We start from the raw sequence: 26,294 nt of genomic DNA, 5'->3' as shown, positions 1-26,294 counted from the left end.
CCAGTTGCAAACTCCAGTTCTTGATTCTGGACATTTTCATGGGCTGCCCCTCACACTTGGAATTTTCTCCCTCCTCACCTCTACCTCCTGGCTTCTTTCACTCCCTTCATTTCAAAATGGGAAGGCTGGTTTAGATGTTCTAATTCTAAACCCATGTACCTGGGATCTTAGTTCACCCTGCTTATTTTAGAGGAGAGGGAAATGGGAAGTGCAAGGATCTACCTATGGTCATATGGGAGCAAATTAACAGATATTTGAGGTCCATCCTCAGAATCCAAATCCAGGACTTTTGAAGAGGCAGAGCCAAGACTAACATGGGGTGTAATGACCTGGGTTCAAATCCTAGTTCTACCACTTACTATTTGTATAGCATGACAATTTACCGCATCTAGCTCATCCCTTGTTTCTCCAGCCAGAAACTGAAGAAGTAGTGTTATAGTTAGATATTACTATGCATAAACAAGAAGCTTTGAATTCAGCTTTGACTTCAGATGCTTCCTGTGAGACCCCGGACAAGTTGCTCACAACTCATAATCTGGAAAATGGAAGGAAATAATTTAAGCATCACTGTGCTAATGTTTTAAAATACTATCTCATTTGATACCCACAACAACCCTGGGCGTTATTGTTTTCCTCTTTTCACAGACAGGAAACTAAGGCAGATAGAGGTTAACTGACTTGCCTAGGGTCACACAGCTGTCTGAATGTCTGAAGTCAAATTTGAACTTGGGTCTTCCTGATTTCAGGCCCTGAATTTCATCCACCATGTCACTTAGCTGCCTCCAATAGAGGCAGTTGGGAGTCAAGAGTTCTGTAAACCTTAGAATGTATGTAAAAGCTATGTAAAAGCAAGTTAGTATTATCCTTTCCAGTAATATCTGCATTCTAAAAGTATAAGGAATGAAAGAATACAGGATGAATAATGACTACCATTTATGCTTTGATGGCTGCATTTTCACAATAATCCTGTGAGATTCTATAATCTGTATTTTACAAAAAAGGAAATTAGGGCCCCAAAGAGGTTTAGTGACTTAACCAGAACTAAGTAGGTAGGATTTGAACTCAGGTCTTCTTGACCACAAGACCAGCCATTTATATCCACTATGCTACCTAGTGACCACCAATTAAATTACAATGATGAAATTTCATTCTTTGGGGTCCTAGTTTAGGACATTTTTTGGGAATAGAGGATTTTCTCATAGCTATCTCAAAAAAGAAAACAAAATCCCACCATGTAGGCAACTACTTACTTTGCCTGCTTGTTAACCTGGTCTGGTCCCTAAAGTGGGGTAAGGTGCCCAGAAATGTTGACCGACTTCTACAAATCAAGTCTGGACTGAGACCTTTATTCAGAGACCTCAAGGTCCAGCATCAGACACTCCAGGGCTCAAAATGAAGGATTCCACCTGTTCAATGTCTTCCTCTCTTAGGCTTTGGGATCCCCCAGTTTCAAACTTAAGCTGTGAATATTTTCAGTGGCTGCCCCTCATGCCTGGAATCTTCTCTCTTCTCATCTCTGCCTCCTGACTTCTTTCACTTCCTTCATTTCAGCCTCAAATCCCACTTTCTAAAGATAGCCTTTTTCATTCTCTTTTACTCTGATGCCTTCCTCTGTTAATTATTCTCCATTTAATGTATATACTGTTTGTATATTGTTATTTGTATGTTGTCTCCCTCATTAGACTGTGAACTCCTGAAGAAATACTATTTTTTTTGTTTCTTTGTAATTTCCAGGGCTTAACATTGTAGTTGGCAAATAGTAGGTGCTTAATAAATGTTTATTGACTGAACAATGCCATGAGATCCTTAGCTTGGGCACAGTGAGGAGATGGGAGCCCCAGCCTGCCAACTGATGCCTGTCTGGAAGCATCTGCTGACTCCCTGCAGAGCTACACCAGGGTTTGACAGACAGTGGGGGGAGAAGGGATGCTGGTTGTGGGAGGGTTGTTCCTGGCTCCTGCTAAAATTAACATTTCAGTGAAGGAGCCAGAAAAAACTCCTAGAAAAAAAATCTTATTTTTTTTCAGTATACATCCATCTTCAGGTAGGTTTGAGCAATGTAGCATAATGGAAAAAAACCAGATAGAGTTGCAGCTCTGGGCTCACTGTGTGACCATGGACAAATCAGTCATTTCTCATCACTAAGCCTCAGTTTTCCTTATTTGGATGAAATTGCCCAGGGCTGCTCCCCACCCTCAAATGCAAATGCATACAGAGAATCTGGAGCATGTAGCTAGAGCTGGAAGGGACCTCAGACATCTGATTCAACCCTGAAATTTTATAGAAGAGAAAAACTGAGGCCCCCCAAACTTGTTCAAGGTCCCCAGTATAGTGAGTGGCAGAGCTGGGATCCAAACCCAGCTCCTCTGGAGCTAAAGTCAGAGCCCTTTCCATTATACCATACTGCTTCCTTGAACCTTTCATCTAACTAACTCTGGATCTGGGTACCAGAAGACCCAAGTTCTGGCCCTGGCTTACCTACCAAGTGCATAATTTCGGGCCAATCATTTCACCTCTCGGGAATTTCATTTTCTTATCTGTTAATGGAGGGGCTGGGGGATTTCTATGGTTCCCTCTAATGTTCTACCTGCTGTGGGAGACCTTGGCTTTTTTGAGCCAAGGACGAACAACAACATCCCATGATTCTTAGATCCTACAAAAAAGCAGGAAGCAAAAAAAAACCAGGAAAAGGATGGTACTCGGCTTAGTATCCAAGTCAGTCTTGCTCACCCCTTCCCTTCTCTTCATTCTATTCCTCATTCTATGGTTATCACATCCCAGAAGCCTTCTCTGCCTGGAAAATGTCTCTAGCCCTAAGGCCCCTCCTTCCACTGGTAAATTCCTCCTCCAGGAACTGCCATTTTGAGGATGTGCCAAGAGCTTCCCAGGCTCCTCTGACTCTCCTGGACCTTTTCCCATCCCTTCTCCCCTCCCCCTCCCCTTTTTATTTCCCTTTTATGTGCTGTCTTCATCTCTCTTGTCTTCACAATCTCTTCTAGAGCTGGGAGCATTTTTTGCCTTTTTTATATTCCTACTACTTAACATAGTGTTTAGCATAAAGTATTGCTTAATAAATAATCTGTGTACCCATCTACCTATGTATATCTATTTCTGTAAATCTATTTCTTTGTTCCTTTATCTCTATTTCCAGCTCTAGCTCTGTCTCTCTATAATGTCTGTCTCTGTCACTATCTCTGTATCACTATCTTTATCTTCGTCTACCTATCTACATATATATATATATAAAATATCTCTGCATTGTATCATCATGTATATACATATGTGTGTTTCTTTCTGTCTATCTCTTTCCCTTTCACTTTCTATCAATCTATTGAATCTATTTCAGTTGTTGATGATGTAGACAAGCAAATTATATTGTCCTATCCCAGAGGTAGGCTGCATGGGTGGGCATAAATTTATTCCAGGATCCAAGAGGAGTTATGTTGGCCAGATCAAGTCAACATGCATCAAATCAACACCCCTTCCCCCAGATGTGAGGTAGTTCCATAATTTCACTATGCAGAAGTCCAGGATTCCAAGAATTAATTGTTGGTTGGAAAGTAGAATTACTGGCCTGGGATTTGACTTTTAATCCTTAATCCTCAATTTGCAGTGAGAATGTGGAAGAAAGGAGCATGGGATCAAGGGATCAAGGGATCATAGATTTCAAGCCAGAAGGAGGGCTTAGAGGCTATTGAACCCAAATTCATAGTTTTCAGATGAGAACCATAGGATTAAAGATTTAGAATTTTCATTTTCCAGATCAGGAAAGAGGTCTATCATTTTTCAATTTGTTTTTTGCTTTTGTTTTTAGTTGGGATGAACTCTTTGTGACCTCCTTTTGGATTTTCTTGGCAGAGATTCTAGAGTACTTTGCTATTTCCTCCTCAAGCTCATTTTACAGAAGAGGAAACTGCAGCAAATAGTATTAAGTGACTTGTCTAGAGTCACATAGCTAGTAGGTGTCTGAAGCTGGATTTGAACTCAGGAAGATGAGTCTTCCTAGCTCCAGGCCAGAATTCTATTGACTGTCCTACCTAGCTGCCCCCATATAGTTAAGTCTTCCAAATCTTCCTGATTCCAAGTCCAGGTGTCCTTGGGGAATATTTCATAGATTGTCTGATCTCATCAGTTAGACTGTTGTCTAAACAATCCTTCCCAGCATTTGCTGTGGCAAAGTCCCTTAGCCAAGTCATTAAAAAACCTTGTTTTCTTAGAAGCCCTAGGTTCATGTAATTTCCAAGTTGTTTCCAACATATCTGAGCCTGAGCCAAAAATTCTTCAAGGACCATTCTTTTGAGGGGAATTATGATGTGAAGAAGATCCACCAGGAGAAAGGTTCCCTTCCTTTCTCTACTTCAAAAAATCTTCTCTGACATTTCTCTTTTTGAATTTGGAATTTGCTTGCTGGGGTCTCAGAAAACTCACTGGGACTACTTGTGGGGCTACAGGTACAATGAAAAGGAGAGTCTCCCTCACTCAAGAAATGGAATATGGCATGATAGAGGTCAGACTGCAAGAAATTGAGTTATTTGTTAATTGAGGATTGAGACTAGACAACCTGTGACTTCATTGTATGGAGAATCCTTAGATGAGAAAATTTGACCAATGCAAGTCAGCCCTTTTTTTGGCAACTTAGAGTCTCAGAGAGTTACCTGAGACATTGAAAAGTTCAGTAGCCATGCAAGGGTCACCCAGTCAGTATGTGTCAGAGGCAGGTCTAGGATATAAAGTAGGCTTTCCATTACATTGTGTCATATAATTTCTCTTATTTATTAATAAGAACAAGAAGTACCCTAATAATTTTGATTACATTAAATTAAAAAGATTTTAGACAAACAAAACCAATGCAATCAAGATTAGAAGAAAAATAGAAATCTGGGAAACAATTTTTACAGTCAGTGTTTCTGATAAATTTCTAAAATATAGAGAGAATTTAGTCAAATTTATAAGAATACAAATCATTCCTCAATTGATAAATAATCAAAGATATGAACAATTTTCAGATGAAGAAATTTTATAGTCATATGAAAAAAATACTCGAAATCAGTATTTGATTAGAGAAATGTAAACTAAAACTACCATGAAGTACCATTTTACATCTATCAGATTAGCTAATATGACAGAAAAGGAAAATGATAAATATTGGAGAGAATGTGGGGAAATTGGGACATTAAATGCATGTTGGTGGAGTTGTGAATTGATTCAACCATTCTGGAGAGCAATTTGGATCTTTGCTCAAAAGTCCATAAAACTGTGCATATCCTTTGATCCACAATATCACTACTAGGATCTGTATCCCAAAGAGATAATAAAAAGGGAAATATTTATATGCACAAAAAATGTTTATAGCAGCTCTTTTTGTGTTGTCAAAGAACTGAAAATTGAAGGAATGCCCTTCAATTGGGGAATGACTGAACAGATCATCTAATGAATGTGATAGAATACTCTTGTTCTATAATCGTGAGAAGTGTTTCAGAAAATTCTGGAAAGACTTTACATGAACAAATATTGACTGAAGTGCAGAACCAAGAGAACATTGTATATAGCAGCAGCAACATAGTGTGATGATGAACTATGGCAGCCTTATTAGCTCTTCTCAACAATACGGTGACCAAAGACAATTCCAAAAGACTTGTAATGGCAAATACCGTACATATCCATAGGAAGAACTATGAGTCTGAATGTAGACCAAAGCAGACTATTTTCATTTTTTAAAATTTGTTTTTGTCTTTTCCTTCCTTATGTTTTCCCCCTTTGTTCTGATTCATTTGTCACAGCATGGCTAATTTTAACACAATTATACATGTATAATCTATATCAGATCACTATGCTGTCTTAGGGAGGGAGGGAAGGAAAGTAGGGAGGTAGAAAAATGTGGAACTCAAAATCTTATAAAATGAATGTTTGAAAACTAGTTTTGCATGTAATAGAAACAAAGGAAAAAAAGAAATGTCAATAGCTAGTCCATAAAGATTATTCAGCCAATATAGATCAAGAGATCACAGTAAGGGGCAGCTAGGTGGCATAGTACATAAAGCACCAGCCCTGGAGTCAGGAGTACCTGAGTTCAAATCCAATCTCAGACACTTAATAATTACCTAGCTGTGTGGCCTTGGGCAAGCCACTTAACCTCACTGCCTTGCAAAAATTAAAAAAAAAAAGATCTGCACTGAAACTATGTGTACTTCCTTGGAGAAGACCTGACCTTTGATGGGAGGCAGACTCACAGTGTTTTTTTTTCCCCCTCAAGATGATGCTCAGAGGGGGCAGCTAGGTGGCTCAGTGGATAGAGCACCAACCTTGGAGTCAGGAGGACCTGAGTTCAAATCTGCCTCAGATACTTAATAATTGCCTAGCTGTGTGACCTTGGGCAAGTCACTTAACCCCATTTCCTCACAAAAACTAAAAGAAAAAAAAGATGATGTTCTAAACATAGATGCCATTAAGAGAACCATGGAATCGCCGAGGTCCTTCATTTTTCCTTCATTCTAGGACATCAGGGAGGTGATACCATGATAAGCACATGAATTGGATTTTAGTGAGGGTGCTGTGCTAAGTCACCAGCCTCATTTTCTCCTCTAGAACCATCAGGACAACTGGAGATGGCCCTGTGTGTGTGAGGCAATCAAGGTTAAGTGACTTGCCCAAGGTCACACTGCTAATAAGTGTCTGAGGTAGGATTTGATCTCCTGTCCTCCTGACTCCAAAGCAAGTACTCTATCCATTGTATCACCTAGCTGCCATGAACCTTGAAAAACAGATAAATGTTAGTTCTAATTTTACCCATCCAGGATGGGCAGGTTTATTTTAAGGTTGATCCTAGTAGGCTAAGCTTTTGCCTCTTCCCCTTTCTCTTTCCTTTTGCTTTGGGGCCAAATCAAGAAAATGAAATTTCAAAATAACAAATAGATTGGTTTCAGGCATCAAGTGTGCCCTTGACCCACCAGAGCTTCCTATAGAACACTGAAGTAGAAAAGGCACAGGACTCATATTCAGAAGATCTGGGTTCAAGTCCTGAAGCCACCACTTAAAAGCAGGTGATTTTGGTTATCTGACTTAACCTTTCTGTGCCTTAGTTTCTCTACCTGGAAAAAATGGGGATGTTTCTACTTAGGTTATCTACCGCATAGTGGGGTTGTGAGGATCAATTAAGAAAATTGATTTCAATCTGACAAATACTTAGGATGAATAGAAATTGTGCTATAATTTTAAAAATATATAAAAAATAATTTTGGGGGGTCAGATAAGATCTCTGATTTCTTTAGTGTAAGGAATTCCTGTTGAAAATATTCCTTCTACCCAGGCAGACCATCAATTACTGTTCAGCAACTTAGAGTCTTTGAGAATTGCCTGCATGTGTCAGAGGTAGAACCTCAATCCGGGTCTCCCCAATTCCAAGGTCAGTCCTTTTCTCATGGTGCCTCTGTGATGAAGATAGCAAACTGATATTACCAAATATCATGAGAGGCCTTGAGTTGGTAGAAAGTCCTAGTGTTTGAAGGCTGTGTGGGCTGGGACAAATGACCACTAGCAGATAGCTTACTAAATATCCACTGGAAAGGGTGGAGAGAATGTCAAGATTTCACATTTTAGGGAAGTGTTTCAGGAAATTCCAAAGGCTAAGGATTCAAAAGAACACTGACTCATCCCTATGGCACTAAAGAAGAAAGTTCAATAAACAACTCGTCTTGGAAACCTCCTGAGTGGGGTCAGGAGGAACTCTAGGACTTGTGCTCCAAGTCTGCTGTCTGACATTTCCTACTTTGGGAATATTAATCTGTCAACATAAACAGTATGCTATAATGAAAAGAACCACCCTGTTCTGGGAGGCAACAGATCAGGGGGATAGTTCATTGTCTACCACCCAGCAGCAGTGTGATCTTGGGAAAGTCACTTAATTTTTGATTCATCCATAAAAAAGGATAAAATAATACTAGAGCTGTGGCCGAGTCACTTAACCCTGTTTGTCTCATCTGTAAAATGAGCTGGAGAAGGAAATGGCAAACCCCTCCAATATTTGTGCCACGAAAACCCTAAAATGGGGTCAAGAAGACTCAGAGATGACTGAAGATGATTAAACAACAAAAAAGCAGAGCTCCAAGACACTTGGGTTCCATTTCCATCTCTAACATTTGTGAAGTGGGTGACTCTTAAATCCTGCCTTCCTAGTCCCTTTCCTCTTCTGTCCTCTTCTCCCATAGTGTCTTCAGGAAACTTGCTCTATCAGGAATAAATACTATCCAGTTGTTGACCTCTTATCTTTTTCCATACTGAACTCATGGAAGCCTGACTCACACTCACTTACTCTCTCTCTCTCTGTCTCTCTCTCGAAGATATTACTTCCCTGACCTTCCTCTCCATGTTGATTGTTGCTTTTTTCATTCCCCCCACCCCACACACTTGGGCAGATGGAGGCATTGTTCTCCTCATTCCCTATTGCTACTCCCAGATTCTGCATCCTTTCCTTTGAGGTTCTCTCCAACCCTATCACTACTTCCAGATTCTTATATATAATCTTCTGACCTCTCAGACATTTGTTTTCCTTTTCTCAAGGAACTCAGCACTGGGCTCAGAGTCTACTTCTTCATCTAAAATCCTGCCCTCACATTTGGAGGGATTTCACTATGAATGATGATAAACTTTCTTAATTACTATGATTTGCATTTCCACATAGCCTCAGTCACTCATGGAGATGGACATAACTTAGGTCTCACCATTAACTGTGCCATCTCTAGGTAATTAAGCTATCCAATTTCCCTTTCTGATCATAATCTCCTAAATTACCCTAAAATTTCACTCTTACTAGTATCACATGATCAGCCCTGCTCTGTCAATAAACATTTATTAAATAAATTTATTTATTTTGCAACTACATGCAAAGATAATTTTCAACATTCAATTTTTGTAGAATTTTGAGTTCCACATTTTTCTCCCTCCCCCCCCAGATAGAAATCCAATATAGGTTATACATGTACAACTAGGTTAAAACTATTTCCATATTAATCATATTGTGAAAAAAGAATCAGAATAAAAACAAAAAAACCATCAGGCATAAAACAAATGCATTCAGAGCCTATAGTTCCTCCTTTGATTGTGGATGGTATTTTCTATCACACATTCTTTAGAATTGTAGCATTTCTTAAATACTAAGTGCTAGACTCAAATCTCTCTTACCATGAGTCAGTTTTAAGTACTTATTTATATGCTGGGTTTAAGTCAAGCTTCTCTAGCTACTAAACCTCTCAGTACTAAGATGATAAGTTGAAGAGAAGATGGTAACCTGAAATGGTAGATGAAACTGCCTATACCAATAAAAATCATAGGTTCAATGCCTATTCCATATCCCATTGTGTCAGTCAGTATGGTAAGTACTGGAAGTAAAAAAAAAAAAAAAAAAAAAAAAAGAGATAAAAATAGTTCCTGTCCTCCAGGAGCTCACATTCTAATGGGATAGAAAACATGTCAGTATATACAGAATAGATGGAAGGTAATCTTGGGACTAGAAGGGACCTTAGAGATCATCTGACCTAACCCCTAAAATTTCATAGATATGCAAAGTGAGGACAAGAGTACATCATAAAGTTAGAAGTGATCTTAGAAGTCAATTAGCTCCAGTTCCATTTTATAGCTGGACCCCAAGAGCTAGAGCAAACTGCCTGAGACCAAAGAGGAACCAAGCATCAGAATTGAGATTTGAACATTAATTCTGATTCCAAATTCAAAGTTATTCTTCTGTCCTATAACATCCAGTCTTTCTCCCCTGCCTATGTTCTCCCAGTCGATTGCCCTGCTTCTTTCCCCACTCAAATTTATAACAGCTAAATGCACCTTAGATTGTGAAATCTGAAGTCCGGATGATTAATTCACACCTTAACATTGTTTAGCTTCACTTTCCTCCTTTCATTGTCTTCACCCTGGAGTTAACTATTTCAACTATCCATTGTGGTCAGCTCTTTACTTCTTTGTCCCCCTATCCAAACCATGCTGACTGGGTCCATAATAAATTCATTTATCTAATATAAACAACTGCCTTTAAGGCAGCTACTTTTATTCTTCCTCATGGACTTTATCCTACTTCCTGCAGGGAGCTAATAATAGCTAATGTTTTAGGGTGTTTTAAGGTTTGCACAGTTTTTTTTGCACACATTATTTCATTTGATTCAATCTCTCTTTTCTCTCCTCTAGCCCCCAATGCCTCTCTCTCTCACTGTGACCTCTGCTTCCACTTTACTGAGCTACAAACACAGTCAAGTCTCAGTCATATTTAAACAAACAAAAACAACTTTTCTCTTAATCTTGCAATCTTCTCAAACCATTATAATACATCTCTTCTTTTCATTGCCAAACTCATAGAAAGAATTGTGTACACACATTGCTTCCCCTTCCTTATTACCTACTTGCAATCTGACTTTCAAACCCACTACTCTATTGAAATCTCTCTCAAAGATAACCAGTTCTTTTAATTTTTAAACTCATTGACCTTTTCCTCTTCACCCCTACCCCAGTTCTTAGCTGCAAGTTCTGAAGGAATGTCAACCATCCCTTCATCTTATATACTCTCTCCTTCCTAATGACTGACACTGTTCTCCCCGATTCTCCTCTGCTGTCTCTTTGCTTGATCATTATCTACCTCTGGTCCCCTAGCCCTCTGTTGTCTCCCGGGGCTCTCTTCTTTATATATTCTCTCCCTTGGTGATCTCATCAAACTCTGATGAATTTAATTATCATCTCTACACTGGTAACTGCAAAACTCTCCATCTAACCCCTAATTTTCCCACTGATCTCCAGACCTCAATGTCATATGCTTATTGGACATCCCCGAATGTTCTATCAATGTCCTAGACTCAAGTACAAAAATTAAACTACTTGTCTTCTCACTTGCTCCTTTTACGTTCCCTCATCTTCTCCTCCCCTAAATTGCCCCATTTCTGTTGATGTCCGCACTGTTGTCCTAAGCAGTAAGTCATTCAGTCAGCCTACAGGTCAGGCACCAGGGCTTACAAAGAAAGCAAAAAATAATCATTGTTTGAAAGGAACTCACAGTCAAATAGGGGAGACAATATGCAGACAAAGAATCAGGATAGTTACAGGATCAACTGGGGAATAATCTCAAAGGGAAAATGCTAGTATTTAGGGAGAATGGAAGAAACACTTCTTGTAAAAGGTGGGGCTTTGAGCAGAACCAGGAGGACATTGTAACAATACTGTAGGATGATCAGCTATGAATGACTTAGCTTTTCTCCAAGACAATTTCAAAGGATTTATGACAGAAAACACTAGCTACTTAAGGAGAAAGAACTGATGGGGGAGTTAGATGATGAAGTGGATAGAGCACTGACCCTAGAGTCAGGAAGAGCTGAGTTCCTCAAGGCCCTAGTTACTTGCTAGTTGTGTAGCCCTGAGTAAATCACTTAACCCAAATTCCCTTAAAGAAAAAAAAAAGAAAAGGAAAAAAGAAAGAACTGATGGAGTCTGAATACAGATTGAATGACACTATTTTTCACTTTATTTTTCATGCATTTTTCCCCTTTTGGATTTGTATCTTTCACAAAATGACTAATATGGGAATATTTTTTCATGATTGCACATGTATAGCCTATCTCAAATTGCTTACCATTTAAGGAAGGGGGGGAGGTGAAAGGGAGGGTGAAAATTTGGAACGCAAATTAAAAAAATGAATGCTAAAATGCTTTTTACATGCAATTGAGGATTTTTTTTTTAAAGTAGGGCTTTAACTAAGATTTGAGGCTTAGCAAGCTAGGTAGAGGACACATGAAGGAAAAATGTTTCAGGCACAGGGGACAGTTGACCAAAACTTGAAGTGGGGTGATAGATTATCTTGTTCAAGAACAGTAATGAGACCAGAGTCACTAGATCATAGAGTTTGCAAAGAGAAACTATGTACTGAAAAAGTAGGAAGAAGTCAGGATTTTTCTATTTGACCCCATAAGTACTAGGAAGAAACAGCTAGGTGGTTCAATGGATAAGAGCACTGGACCTAGAGTCTTCCTGACTTCAAATTCAGCCTTAGACACTTACTAGTTGTGTAACCCTGAGGGAATCACCTTCTGTTTGCCTTAATCCATTAAAGAAGGAAATGGTAAACCGCTCTAGTATCTTCGCCAAAAAACCACATGGACCTTGGGCCCATGTGGTCATGAAGAGCCAGACTCTGAGTCACTCAGGTTTGTAAGTTCAGACCTTTCTCACTGCCTCCATCCCTGGAGCCAGTCTACCAATTCTACCTCTACAACATCATTGATATCCTTCCCATCATATCCACTCAGTATGGAGATTAGGCTCTAATGACCCCCCTTTTCCTTGACAGCCCTTATACTCTTATACTCTCCTAACTCTTCTCCCCACTTCTAGTCTCTATTCTCTTCAATCCTTCCTTCTCTTGTCAAGTAATTTTCCTAAGGCACAGATCTGACCATGTTGCTCTTCTGTTTGAAGCTTCAGTGATTTATTTTGGACATAACCTGTGATTCCACTGGTAGAGGAAACTCCCTCTATCAGTGCAGGTTAGGACCTGTTAAATAATCTATAGTCTTGAGAGTTGCCTGGGAAACTGGAGAGCATACATGCCTTTCTGGGATCTTCCAGCTGGCATGAGTCAGAGGTAGAATTCAAACCCAGGTCTTCCCAATTCCAAGGCTAGGCTTAGGCTAGCCTGCCTCTCACATATCAGGTTCTAGATGCTTGTAACCAGAACATATCAGGATTTCCTACCCATTTCTTGCTTCCTACAACTTCTGAATCTTCCATAAAGCCATGGCCCAATCCCTGCCCACCAGGAGATCTTGGTCTCTCTGACCACTGGATTCAGATCCTATCCAATGTGCTCATACATGTACTTCTTTATTTTGTGGTTTCAACTGGAATTGTAAAAATGACCCTAACTTTTTCCTAGCTATGAGAGGGCAGAAACACAAACTCTGGCCTCAGGGCATGCTTGATTTGGAAACATGTGATCAGGAGTCTGGGAAATGACCTTGAAAAGTCAGACTTTGAAAATGTAGAACAAAGTGGATAGGAGAATTTGACTTATTTTTAAAAGCTCCTCAGGACCAGTGAGTCTCAGCCTCCAATGTCAAGAATTTCTTTCTTAATTTGAACCCAACTAAGGTAGTAGGAAGAAGGGGATGAGAAGGGGATTCCTTCAACTGGACTGGCCAAGAGACCCTTGATTCTTATGCAAGGTCCCTGTAAACACTGGTCTATCTTATCATTATGAGAGCTGGGCATGTTTCCTGTGACTTGTCAGCAAGACATAGAGTTAGGAGGTTTCCAGTATGGTTTCCCAATTAACCATTCCTTTAAAAATCTCAGTTTGTGGAAGGGTCTTCTAGAGTTCATATATTCTATCCCCTAATTTTAGAGATGAATGTTTTTGGATCAGAGGTATAGAACTGGAAGGTACCTCAAAGCTCACCTAATCCAACTCTCTCCCCCATTTTGGGTTTTTTTTTTTTTGGAAATTTCTGGGGTTAAATGATTTACCTAAGGTCACACAGGTAAGTATTATGTGACTGAGGTCAAATTTGAACTCAGATCCTCCTGACTCCAGGGCCAATGCTCTTTCTACTGCACCACCTATCCACCCTCCCTCCCCCATTTTGCAGATGAGGAAACTGGGGTTTAGAGGAGTTAAGTGATTTATCCAGTGGTCATATAGATAATAAGTGGCAGAGCCAGGACTGAGAATCCTCCCAGATAGACAGGAATCATCACCTTAAATCAATTCTGCAGTATTCCAAAATAAACCATAAACCCGTCCAGGTCTCTCATAACACATCCCAACCCTCAGGCTCTGAATTTTCTAGGGAAAAAGCCAGAATAATAATACCAATAATAACAGCTGACATTTATAAAGGGACTGTGGTGAAGATCAAAAGAGATGATAAATGTAAAGTGCTTTATAAATCTCAAAGAGCTATGTAAATGTCAGCTATGAATATCCTATGGACTGAGAGGTACTTTACATACATTATCTTACTTGACCCAGTAAGTTAATGCTTCCTCTCCCTGTTTCATAGGTGAGGAAGCCAGGAGGTAGAGAGGTTCAGGGGACTGAATCACCAGAGAGATCCATGAGGTTGTTCCAGGTCTAGGAAAGCCCCAAGGTTACAGATTGTGTCCTGGGGTTTCAAGGCACACTATTCTGGTTGAACCTTTCTGGAACAGACCAGTACTTCAAGGTTCCCCCATCTCCTGAGCATAAAACTCTCCATTACTGTTCTTCCTATAGCGTACCTTTTAGTCTTTTAGTACTTCCTCATATCCATTTCCCACCTCCACACCTTTGCACAGTTCATCCCTTATCCTTCTCTTGATTATAAAAATCCCTAGTCTCCTTTCAGAGTCAGTCCGGAGATCACTTCATGAGACTTTTCCTGATTCTTCAACCCCCACCTAGGGCTAATAGTCTTCCCCATCATTTCCTGTTTAATATACTTATATGTAAGCATGTGCTGTGTTTCCTACCTTCCCTCACCACAATGGAATGTAAGCACCTTGAGAGCAGAGATTATTTCACTTTTGTCTCTAAATCTCTAAATCTAAAATTAACACAAGGTTTAATAACTTGTTGAGAGGTGTCTCAGTAGATAGAATACCAACCCTAAATCCAAGAGGACCTGAGTTCAAATCCAGCCTCAAACACTTAGCAGCTGTGTGACCCTGGGTGAATCACTTAATCCTCAGTTACTTCATCTGAAAAATGAGCTAGAGAAGAAAATGGCAAACCTGACCATTATCTTTATAAAGAAATCTCCAAATGGGATCACGAAGACTCAGACACAATGGAACACATGAGACAGAGGGGTTTATAGAATCACAGAGTTAGAGCTAGAAGAGGCTTTAGAGGCCTCTAAGTTCAACTCTTTCATTTTACAGATGAGGAAACTGAGGCACAGAGAGAGGTTAAGAAGTTTGCCCAGGGTCACATAGTTTGGGAGTGTCTGAGGTGCCAGGTTTTCCTGATTCTAAATCCAATGTCTTATTCACTGTACCATGAGGACTCTCAAATTGTTTTGAAATGTGACCCCATCTCCCACTTACCTTGCTCTTTGAAGCCGGGGCTGGCTTGCTGTTACCTTCAGATATAAACATGCTTCGGAAAAGCTTATTCTTCAAATTGCTTTCTTGAGTCTTGGGGCTGGGGCTGCCCTCCCCACTGGGCCTGCCCCCAGCTGGGCCCACTAGGCAGGACTGGGGTCTTCGGTCCTCTGAATTCTGCCTCCCAACTTTGCCACCTCTGCTTGAGGTAAGGGCAGAGGAAGTCCCTAGGGGTGGACTGGGCAGACAAGAAGTGAACTGTAAGCATCGCTGGGCAGCTCCTTGGAACTCTGTAGGCCCTAGGGACTGGGCTTTCATCACCAGTCCATTAGGTTGGGCCTGGTCAACTTGGTACTCTGGCCACATCATCTCTCTCCGGCCTGCTTTGGCTCCCCCATTGCAGTTGAGGTAGATACCAAAAGGGTCAACCTTCTCAGGCTGGGGATTTTGAAGATACATGTCTGTATCTGGGCCCCATCGTTCATCCCCCAGGAGCCCCAGTGACTGAGCTCTCCTTCTACTGGTGGGACTACGGCCCCTCAGGGTGTTGGAGCTGATGACAGAGAGCTTCTGAATATCATTGAGCAGCCCCGAAATGTAGCCCTCTACTTCAATGGTGCTGCCCCGGACCACCGTCTGTCAGGAGAGAGAAAAAAGAGGCTGTATGAAGGCTGGGGGCTGGAGGATGGTGGACTAAGAGGGAGGGAGGAGAGCAGGGAGAGTCCAAGAGAGAAGCAAGGAAGGAGGCTGTCAGAACAAGCCTCAAGGAGAATTGAGAGAAGAGTTAGGCATCTAAAGAAGGAACTCTCATAGAAACCAGACTCCAGTCTCCTACCCTTGGTTCCCACCTCTGATCTGATCTGAAAGAGAACTGGATTTCAGATTGGAAGACCTGGGTTCAAATCACATTTTGGTCTTATCTTTCTGGGACTCAATTTTCCCACTTATAAGATGAAGAAATTAGATCAAATGATCTCTGGGATCCTTTCAAGATCTAAAACAATGAGATCACACTAGTTATTCTCACCTCTTTATTGTTGTTGTTCAGTCATTTTCAGGCACACCTTACTCTTCTCAACCCCATTTGGGGTTTTCTTACCAAAGATACTGGAGTGATTTGCCATTTCCTTCTCCAGCTCATTGGACAGATGAGGAAACTTTTGCTAAACCTATACTATTGAAGAGGGAGGTTCCCCCTAATCCAGGAACTCTCTTTATCACTTACTGGAATTCATACCCACCATCTTCCCTATCTTGAGAATATAGAAATTAAACTCATCTTCCTGTTTTTAAAGCATCTTTCACAACCCAGGCAAATGACACACTAAAAAGGAACCCTCAAAAAAACAAAATACTCTGGTGAAGGGGGAAGGAGAGGCCCTAGGACAGAAAAAGGCTATTTTACGGGGAAGGCTCTAAGCTTATTTGTTTTTATACCATTAAAGGAAGATGAGGGAAACAATCTTTACAACTAGTATTTCTGACAAAGGATTCATTTCTAAAATATATAGAGAATTGAGTCAAATTAAAAAAAAACCCATTCCCCAGTAGACAAATGGTCAAAGGATATGCAAAGGCAATTTACAGATGAGGAGATCAAAGTGATCCATAGCCATTTGAAAAAATGTTCTAAATCATTACTTATTAGAGAAATGCAAATTAAAGCTTCTCTGAGGTACCACCTCACACCTCTCAGACTGGACAATATGACCAGAAAGGACAATAATCATTGTTGGAAGGGTTGTGAGAAATCTGGGACACTAATACATTGTGGGTGGAGCTGTGAACCCATCCAACCTTTCTGGAGAGCAGTCTGGAACTATGCCCAAAGGGCAACAAAAGTGTGCATACCCTTTGATCCAGCAATGGCACTACTGGGTCTATACCCTGAAGAGATGATGAAAAAGGGTAAAGACATCACTTGTACAAAAATATCCATAGCAACCCTGTTTGTGGTGGCAAAGAATTGGAAATGAAGTAAATGTCTTTCAATTGGGGAAATGGATTAACAATCTGTGGTATATGTATGTCATGGAACACTATTGTTCTATTAGAAACCAGAAGGGACAGGAATTCAGGGAAGCCTGGAGGGATTTGCATGAACTGATGCTGAGCGAGATGAGCAGAACCAGAAAAACATTGTGCACCCTAACAGCAACATGGGGGCAATGATAACCTTGATGGACCTTTTCATTCCATCAGTGCAATAATCAGGGACAGTTTGGGGCTGTCTGCAATGGAAAATACCATTTTTATCCAGAGAAAGAACTATGGAGTTTGAACAAAGACCAAGGACTATTACCTTTAATTTAGAAAAAAAAAACGAACTGATATCTTATTGTCTGATCTTGCTCTCTCTTATACTTTTTGTTTCTTCCTTAAGGATATGATTTCTCTCTCATCACATTCAATTTGGATCAGTGGGGGTGGGGGTGGGGGAGGGAAGTAAGATTAGGGGAAAAATTGTAAAACTCAAAATAAATAAAATCTTTTAAAAATTTTTTAAAAATTAAAAAAACCCCAAAAGAATGATGAGAACTGTTAGTACCCTCTAAATTTTGGTACCCTGGAGCTAACCTCTAGTTACTTTAACCTTTAATAGGTCTCTATTTTTTTTTTTAACCACACAAAGAAACTACAATTTAGGAACCATTTTGTTCCTGGTTATCAATTAGCCCAGAAAGATAAAGATAAATTGTAAACTACTTAAGGGCAAAGATTATCGAATTTACTTTTGTTTTCACTATACCTTCACATTTTCCTTACTCCTGCAAGGGCTCCCCTCCCCCCACTAGGGAGTTTGCTCACAGTGAAAATATACTTGCACTGCCCATCTTACCAGGCTATAGTGAGGATAAAATGAAATGCCAAAAGATAGAGTACTTAGTTGGCCAACTGCAAATATGTTGTTGTTGAGTCATTTTAGTTGAATCTGACTCTCCTTGAGTTTTCCCTCTATAGTTCATTTTACAGATGAGGTAAATGAGGCAAACACGGTTAAATGCCTTGCCCAGGGACACAATTAATAAGTGGCTGAAACTGGATTTGAATTCAGGTCTCCTGACTCCAGGCCTGGCACTCTATCTACTATACCACCTAGTTGCAAAAGTCAATAGCAAAATGATAAATATGGAATGTTTTACATGATTCCATATTCAAAATTCTTACTGTTTTAGAGAGAGAGGGGGGATGTGAGGGAAGTAGGGAGAAAATTTGCAACTCAAAAACATTTTTTTAAATGAATGTTAAAAAATGTAACTGGAAAAAATTAAAAATATTTTAAAAGCTTAATAGCAAATATAAAATTAATCCAATTATTGTTATAATTGCTGGGAAGTAATTTGAAACTTCTTCTCCCTGCTATATTCTACTTTTTAAAATAGCCTTGCTTTGAACCATAGCAGCAAAACTCCCCTTGTCCCCTGCCCTTCTATATCTATCTCTGAGCCAAATAAGGACTATATAACCAGGTAACAGAACCTGATTCTCATTCCTGGGAGGTTTAACACATGCCTTCAGTGGTGTAGTCTTCACCTCTAAGATTAGCTTTGGCTTCACAGGCTCATATAAACCTTATAAGTCATCCAATTCAATCCTTTTGTTTTACAGAGCTGGGGCTGACCAAGGGTAGGTGACTGGCTCAAGGTCATACAACTAAAAAGTGCCTGAGGTAGCCTTTGAACTTAGGCCTTCCCGATTCTAAACCCAATGAACCAAATATTGAACCACCTAGCTGTCTCAGAGACCTGAGTCCTGAGGCAGAGGTCTTCCCTGAATAAGGTAAGGAAAGAGCAATCCTTTTGCCCATGGTGTGCCCCTGCCTCCTTGCCTTTTCCTGCCTTATCCCCTTCCTTCCCTCTGGAATGTCTCTAAAGACCTCAAAAAGACAGGTTTTGTCACTTCCCCAAAAGGCACTAGTGAGGTGAGCCTTGCTGGACAGATTCTACCTTTGGACTCTCCTCCAGCTCCATCTGACCTTAGGCATTTCCCCACAAGCCAGAGCATCTGGTGGTGGAGAAGAATGGATCTGTTGAGGCAAGGATTTCTTCCCCTATCCAATAGCATCTTCCTCTCCCGATTTGCCCCGAGACCTGCAGGAGGTGACCCAGGCAAAATTTGGCAAGATGAAGACATAGGTCTTACTGCTTTCCTGTGAACCCTGAACCTTCTAGGATTTTTATCTTGATTGCTTCTCCCCCCCAGGCCACTCTGTGAAAAGGGAGACTAGTAGTTATTTTTGTTGTTAAGTCATTTCAATCATATCTGATTCATTGAGGGGTTTTCTTGACAGAGATACTGAAGTGGTTTGTCATTGCCTTCTCCAGATCATTTTAAAGATGAGGAAACTGAGGCAAACAGGTTAAGTAACTCGCTCAGGGTCCCATAGTTAGTAAGTGTCTGAACTCCAGAAGTCATCTTCCTAACTCCAAGCCTAGTATTCTATCCACTCACCACCCAGCTACCCTAGATAATTAGTAGGGAATTAAAATAATTAATTGATAACTAATCTTTGAGAGCTTCCCTGAGGTTTCTTTGTGCTTTTAACAGGAGCTATTTTTTCTCTCAAACAGGAAGAATCTGAGCTTAATCCCCTCCTTCTTTTCTCTAGGTTTTGAGAGAGCCTAGCAGACAGCTGGGTAGCAATATGGTCAGAATGCTATTTCAAATGATTAATGGCTATGTGACCCTGGGTAAATCATTTACTTATCCTTAGCATGTTTCTCTTCTGTAAAATGGGAATAATAATAATAATAATAATAATAATAAGAAGAAGAAGAAGAAGAAGAAGAAGAATGATGATAATGATGATAATGATAAAGTCTCTCACAGGGTTGTTTGTGAGGATCAAATGGCATAATTTACACAAAGTGTTTTACAAAACAAAGTTCTTTTTTTTTAAGGTTTTTGCAAGGCAATGGGGTTAAGTGACTTGCCCAAGGCCACACAGCTAGGTAATTATTAAGTGTCAGAGGCTGGATTTGAACTCAGGCACTCCTGACTCCAGGGCCAGTGTTCTATCCACTGTGCCACCTAGCCACCCAAAAACTCAAAGTTCTAAACAAATGTTATTTATCCTCATCATCAGGATTGGATTCATCCCTTTTCCTCTAGGGATTACCAACATCCTCACCTTCATGGGTTGGAGCTGGACCCGGGTGATGCGTGAAGGGTCCACCACAGGTTTGGGTCTCCTCAGGGTATCCAGGATGTTCTGCCATTGTGGAGGGAGACCCACAAACTTGCCTTCCTTGGGGTCAAAGGATGTGTGGACACGGTGCTGGAAGTTCTGCGGGGCAGAGATTTCTGGGCGTTTCTTTTTCTTTTTGCGGAACATTATGTCTGAATAGCAGAAGAGAATATGTAGTTAGGATGAGATTTTGCTTGAAGTGCTCATATTGTGTATGTGTGTGTGTGTGTGTGTGTGTGTGTGTGTGTGTGTGAATGGCAAGATTTGTGGTTATACAAATATATATATTGCCCTCCTCCCCTCTCATTTTCCCCTCAAAATAAGCTCCACTCCAGAAATAGCCTCATCTGGTCAATGCTTCCTTTCATCTTTCTTTATCCCCAAAGCTCCTCTTATCCAGCTTTCTTCAGGAAGTTGATCGGGGAAAACCTATTCAATCCTCTCCAAAATCACAAAATAAACAGAAACAAACAAACTAAACAATCAAAATCACAGAGAACTATGTGCTCATTTCCATCTGGGTCCGGAGTTCCAGCTATCAACCCCTATTCCAAGGGCAGGCTTTTGTTCTCTGTGGGTTCTACATGAGCCAAGCATGTATCAGACAACCAAGGACTAGCAGACCACAAACATATTGACCACACTCCTCCACATTTAATAAAGGATCCTTGAGCACCAGACTTGTCTTAGGAAATGATGAATCCATGGTCACTTAGCATATTGTCCTGATGTCAGAAGTTTCTAAGCCATCTTATATGCAAGCAGAACATAAAACACATTGAAGACAAGAATGGAGGAAGAGAAGGGTCACCTGAAGCATTTTAGAGAAGTTGTATGCACAGGCCCCATGAAACTACCCATTATTGACAATAAGGCAGTCTTTGCAAATGGTGGCCTTGTACTTATAACACTCCACCCTTGTTCCTCTTGGCATCTCCAGGCACTTTAAGGCTTAGCTCAAGTATCACCTACTACAAAAGTCCTTCAGTAATTTCTTTAGTAATAAATGCTTCATTTCCCTCCTCCCCTATTATTTACATCTTTTAAATTTATTTATTAATCAACAAATGTTACTAAAAACCTACACCAGGTACTAGAGGCAGGGCACTCTGCTAAATTTTGGGAATATAGAGACCAAAAAAAAGTTACAATCCCTTTACCTCTGGTAGAAGACAAGACTCTTGAGGACAGTAATAATTTTGTTTTTATCTTTCTGTCCTCAGAATATAACACAATGCCTTCTACCTTGTAGGTGCTTAATAATGTTTAGAGAATTAAAAGGAAGGAAATCCATAGAACCTATAGTACAGAGTTGAAAGGGTCTTTGAGATATCATCTAATATTATCTCATTATTTTAAAAGTGAAAAAATGAGGTTCAGACTATTTCAGTGATGTGCCCACAGTTATTTGACTCATAGCAGGGAGTGGAACCAAAATCCATTTCTCTTTCTCTTGAAGATTCTCATTTTCTGATCATTTCTAACATTTAGGGCTTGGCTTCTTGACTCTTTTAGGAAAGGAAGAATAACAAGAACAGGAATTGGACCAGTGATTCCATTAGTAGGGAACTTTTGATTAAGGCAACTTCCTGTACTAGGACATGTTGTCATCATCATTCTAGAAGAGGACCAAAATGACACCACTATATTTGGGTCAGGGTACAGTGTATTCAACTGTGGCTGAGTGTTAGAATCAATGAGAAGCTAAGTGACTTCTCTAGGATCACACAGAGATAGGACTTGAACCCAGATCTTCTAGGCTTTTTTCCTTCCTTCTTTCCTTCTTTCCTTCTTTGTTTCCTTTCTTTCCTTCTCCTTCCCCTCCTCTCCGCCCCCCCCCCCCAGGTAATCAGGATTAATGACTTGCCTAGCTAGTAAGTGTCTGAGGCTGGATTTGAATTCAGGTCTTCCTAACTCCAGGGCTGGTGTTCTATCCACTATACCACCTAGCTGTACCCTAGACTGGCTTTCTATTATAGTATAATAAGAATAAGAATAATTATGATAATAAGAATAATTGATAGCAACAACAAAGAAACAGAAGAAATTATGCTACACAATAGGACAAAAATTTAACACTTACTGAAAATCCAACAAGATAACAGGAAAAAAAAATCCTATACCACTACAAATACAGGACACAAAATATTCTGGAAAATTACCAATAAACTATACTGGAGCTAGACTTCTTTTGACAGAGTGAACCATTGATTGAAATTGCTCATGTCATAATACTGATTCAGAAAAACTCAAAAATAGCATTTTTAATAGATGTTGCTATTCCAGATAGCTCATAATCTCTGAACTACATGAACTATTTCTATATGTGGTTCATTGAATAAGTTGAGAGATTGATTTTTTCTAAAATAAAATGATTTTTAAAAATAAACAATGAATTTTTTCTAAAATAATGATAGTTGACATTTATAACTTAACTAGGTAGCGCAGAATTATCTTCCTGAATTCATATCTGGCCTCAGATGTTTACACTAGCCATTTAACCCTGTTTACCTCAGTTCACTCATCTGTAAAATGAACTGGAGAAAGAAGTGGCAAACCACCCCAGTATCTTTGGCAAGAAAATCCAAAATGAGATTACAAAGAGTCAATCATGACTGAAAATGACTGAAAAACAACAAATAACTTAGCTCCTTTGTTTTTTTTTTTTCCTGCAAGGCAAATGGGGTTGAGTGGCTTGCTCAAGGCCATACAGCTAGGTGTGTCTGAGGCTAGATTTGAACTCAGGTACTCCTGACTCCAGGGCCCATGCTCTATCCACTACATCACCTAGCCGCCCCACTCCTTTGATTCTTAAAAGATTTTTTTAAAGGTTTTATAGAGAAGAATCTGAGGCTCACAGAGATTAAGTGACTTGCCTGTGGTCCCACCACTGGCAATTGTCAGAGAAGTCAGATTTGAATTGAACTCAGATATCTCCTGATGCCAAGTCTAATAATGTTCTTTCCACTTAGCCATCCTGATGATGAATATGTATGTTGGATCCTGGTTTTCTCCCTTGGACTTGTGTTTCTTTCTCACATGCTGCCATGACCCATCCAATAACAGCTATCTGGCAGTCTGGATAAGAAGTCCTGTCATACCTGAGACACTTAAAAAAATTTAAAAAGCTTCTTTAGGTGAGTAGCAAGCTCTGGAGCTACTATAAACCAAGGACTTTTACCCTGGGGTCTATGACCACTTTTAAAACATTATTTTGATAATTATTTTCTTTTGGGGGGGGTGAGGCAATTGGGAGTAAATGACTTTTCAGGGTCACACAGCTAGTGTCAAGTGTCTGAGACCAAATTTGAACTCAGGACTTCCTAACTCTATCACAGTGGTGCTCTATCACTGTGCCATCTAGCTGCCCCTGTGATAACTATTCCTCAGTATTCATGTATATTCTTGCATCTAAATATTTATGCATCTAAAAACATTAATCCGAAAAGTGACCTTTAGGTTTCATCAGACTGACATGACATAAAAGTGAAGAACCCCCTAATTTGAACAAACAACAAACTCCAGAACTAAATATGTCCAAATCTTCAAAAGACTAGATGTCTCAGGGTTGAGGGGGTATGAGTTCAATGGGTGCAGCAGATATCTTTGATTATTTCTGTTTTTGCCTTGGCACCTATCCCTGCTGTTGTACGCAGCAGGTGCTTAATGTTTGTTGAAATCTTTTGTTGAATTTTGCCACATGTTTGTGAACTGATTGTTCCACCTGTCATCTTGGCAAATCACATAGTTGCTCTATTCCTTTTTCCCTTCAACTGTCCCTATCAGATGGAAGAATACGAGTATAACCCCCAGGATTCTTTGCTTTGTCTACACATGCCTTTCCCTCAGGTGCTGTCATTATATCAGACATTCTACACTGGGTAAAACCACAACCCATCCATCTTTGAGCTGCACTTGTCTCAGACCTAGTAGATAAAGTCTGAAAAGTTGCCCAAGGTCCAGCTATTAAGTGTTGGAGGCAGGATTTGAACCCAGATCTTCTTGACTCCAAATCTCGAAGCTTCTTTCAGCTCTTATCCAGGGGTATGCTGGAGCCTGTGCAAACAGTTTATTAAAGTTTCAGTATGAGCATTTAAACCTCAAAGATTGGCAAATGCTACAGCTACAAATCAGGGCTTGATCTGTCTTGTTGCTTGTCTAGACTTAAGAAAGTGTTGAAGAAAATGTTAATAATGCAAATTAAACTTAAAAGTGTGTCCTGTGTACTTTTTTTTTCTCCCTTGGAGAGCTAATTGCTGAACATTTACAGCATACCACTGGCATCTTTCCTGACTAGTTTCATCACTTAGAAGTCTCAGAAGGCTGTTCATTTTGGGCGACCTTAGCATCTTGTCTGGAGTAAGAGAAAGAACACTGGATGTGGAGGCAAAGACCTAGGCTTACATTCTGTCTCTACCACAAGTTGGAGACCCTAGTTCAGTAATTTAAACTTTCTAAGCCTCAGCTTCTTTATCTGTTAAATAAGGATTACAATACCTACCTTATGTGGCAGAGATGCTGGCACAACTAAATACAGAGCCTAGATAGAGTACTATACAAATAGAAGCAATTATTAGTATCTTTTGGCTCCATCAAGAAATTGATTTTGCTTTTCATTTTTTTGAGGGGCAGAGACCAGAATTATATACAACAATTCAGTTGTGGTCACTCAATTTTTTTTAAAAAATGTGATTTACTTTATCTTCCTTGGTGGGAAAAGCAGTGACTGAAAACAGAGGACCCATGTTTAAATCTCAACAGTGATGCTACTTAGGTGACTTTAGACACAGTGGATAGACTGTTGTAGTTGGGAACTGAGAAGCTCTGAGTTCAAATTCAGTCTTAGGTATTTATAAGCTGTGTAACCTTGGGTAAGACACTTAATTTCTCTCAGCCTCAATCTTCTCATCAAATAAATGGAGATAAAAATAGCACCTACCTTAAAATTGGGGTTGTTGTGAGGACAAAATGAAATCATATGGCAAGAGCACTTTGCAAATCTTAAAATGCTATATAAATTTAGTTGCTGTTTGGTTATTCTTCAGTCAAGTCTGACTCTTTGTGACTCTTTTTGGAGTTTTCTTGATAAAGATACTAGAGCAGTTTGCCATTACCTTCTCCAGCTCATTTTACAGATAAGGAAACTGAGGCACACATGGTTAAGTGATTCGCCTAGAGTCACATAGCAAGTAAGTGTCTGAAGCTGGATTTGAACTCTTGAAGATAAGTCTTCCTGACTTCAGGCTACCTAGTGAAATTCTGAGTCTCAGTTTTTTCATCTGTAAAATGATAACCTACTCCACAGAGTTGTAGCAAGCCTTTGTAAGCTTTGAAGTGGTAATGGAATGTGAGTTTTATTCCTCCTCTCTTCACCTCCCATACTATGATGCCTAACATTTTATCTAGCCTTTTTGGTTATAAGCAATAGATTGAACCAACATCGTATGGTAACAACATACAGTTTTTTACCAGATCATCATTGATCATATACATAAAATGCAAAGCAACCTTAGTAATCCTAAGGTCAAGTCTCTTATTTTACAGGTGAGGAAATGTGAGGCAACAGAGAAATTAAGTGACTTGTGCCCAAGCTCACCATCAGGAAGCAGCTTAAGTCTTCTGGGATTCAAACCCAGATCATCTGACTCCAAAGCCGGTTTTCTCCCCAGGAAAGGCTTGACTGGGTTGGGGGAGGGAGCCAATGGAATGTCATGGAGACAAGCTATTGATCTCAAAACAACTGTTTGTTGAAGGCAAGACAAACAAGAGCTTAGAGATTTTCATTGAAGAAAGGCAGAAAAGACAAGAGAATAGTTGTTTAAACCTGAGATGAACTTGTCAGGTCTATTATGGTTATGAACAGGAACACAGCTTGGAAGGACTGGCAACTGATTGTCCATCCCTCTGGACTTGGAACCAGGAGATCTGACATTTGTGTCTATTCTGCTCCTATCTAGCTGGGTGACCAGCTTTTATGTATATGAAGCTGCCCTGGAGGATTTCAGAAGGTTCAAGATACTGGACATTTTTTTTTAACCAGCAC

General features: G+C 39.9%; 1 protein-coding gene across 4 annotated transcripts in view; it reads right to left on the bottom strand.

Annotated features, from left to right (window-relative positions):
- The window catches only part of PAK6 (p21 (RAC1) activated kinase 6), an 89,413-nt gene that overhangs the window by 9,391 nt on the left and 53,728 nt on the right, over nucleotides 1-26,294 (bottom strand). For all 4 annotated transcript variants that reach the window (XM_074235096.1, XM_074235095.1, XM_074235093.1 and 1 more), the window contains exons 3-4: nucleotides 20,195-20,403; nucleotides 15,067-15,699 (exon numbers count right to left, since the gene is read on the bottom strand). In XM_074235096.1, the coding sequence (XP_074091197.1) occupies nucleotides 15,067-15,699; nucleotides 20,195-20,398 (837 nt within the window). In that variant the 5' untranslated portion in view covers nucleotides 20,399-20,403. The remainder of the gene's footprint in view (nucleotides 1-15,066; nucleotides 15,700-20,194; nucleotides 20,404-26,294) is intronic.

Source organism: Macrotis lagotis, chromosome 4, assembly GCF_037893015.1.
Source record: "Macrotis lagotis isolate mMagLag1 chromosome 4, bilby.v1.9.chrom.fasta, whole genome shotgun sequence".
In the NCBI taxonomy this organism is placed as follows: Eukaryota; Metazoa; Chordata; class Mammalia; order Peramelemorphia; family Peramelidae; genus Macrotis; species Macrotis lagotis.
The sequence above is the reverse complement of the archived record's forward strand: the minus strand, read 5'-3'. Positions and strand labels throughout refer to the sequence as shown.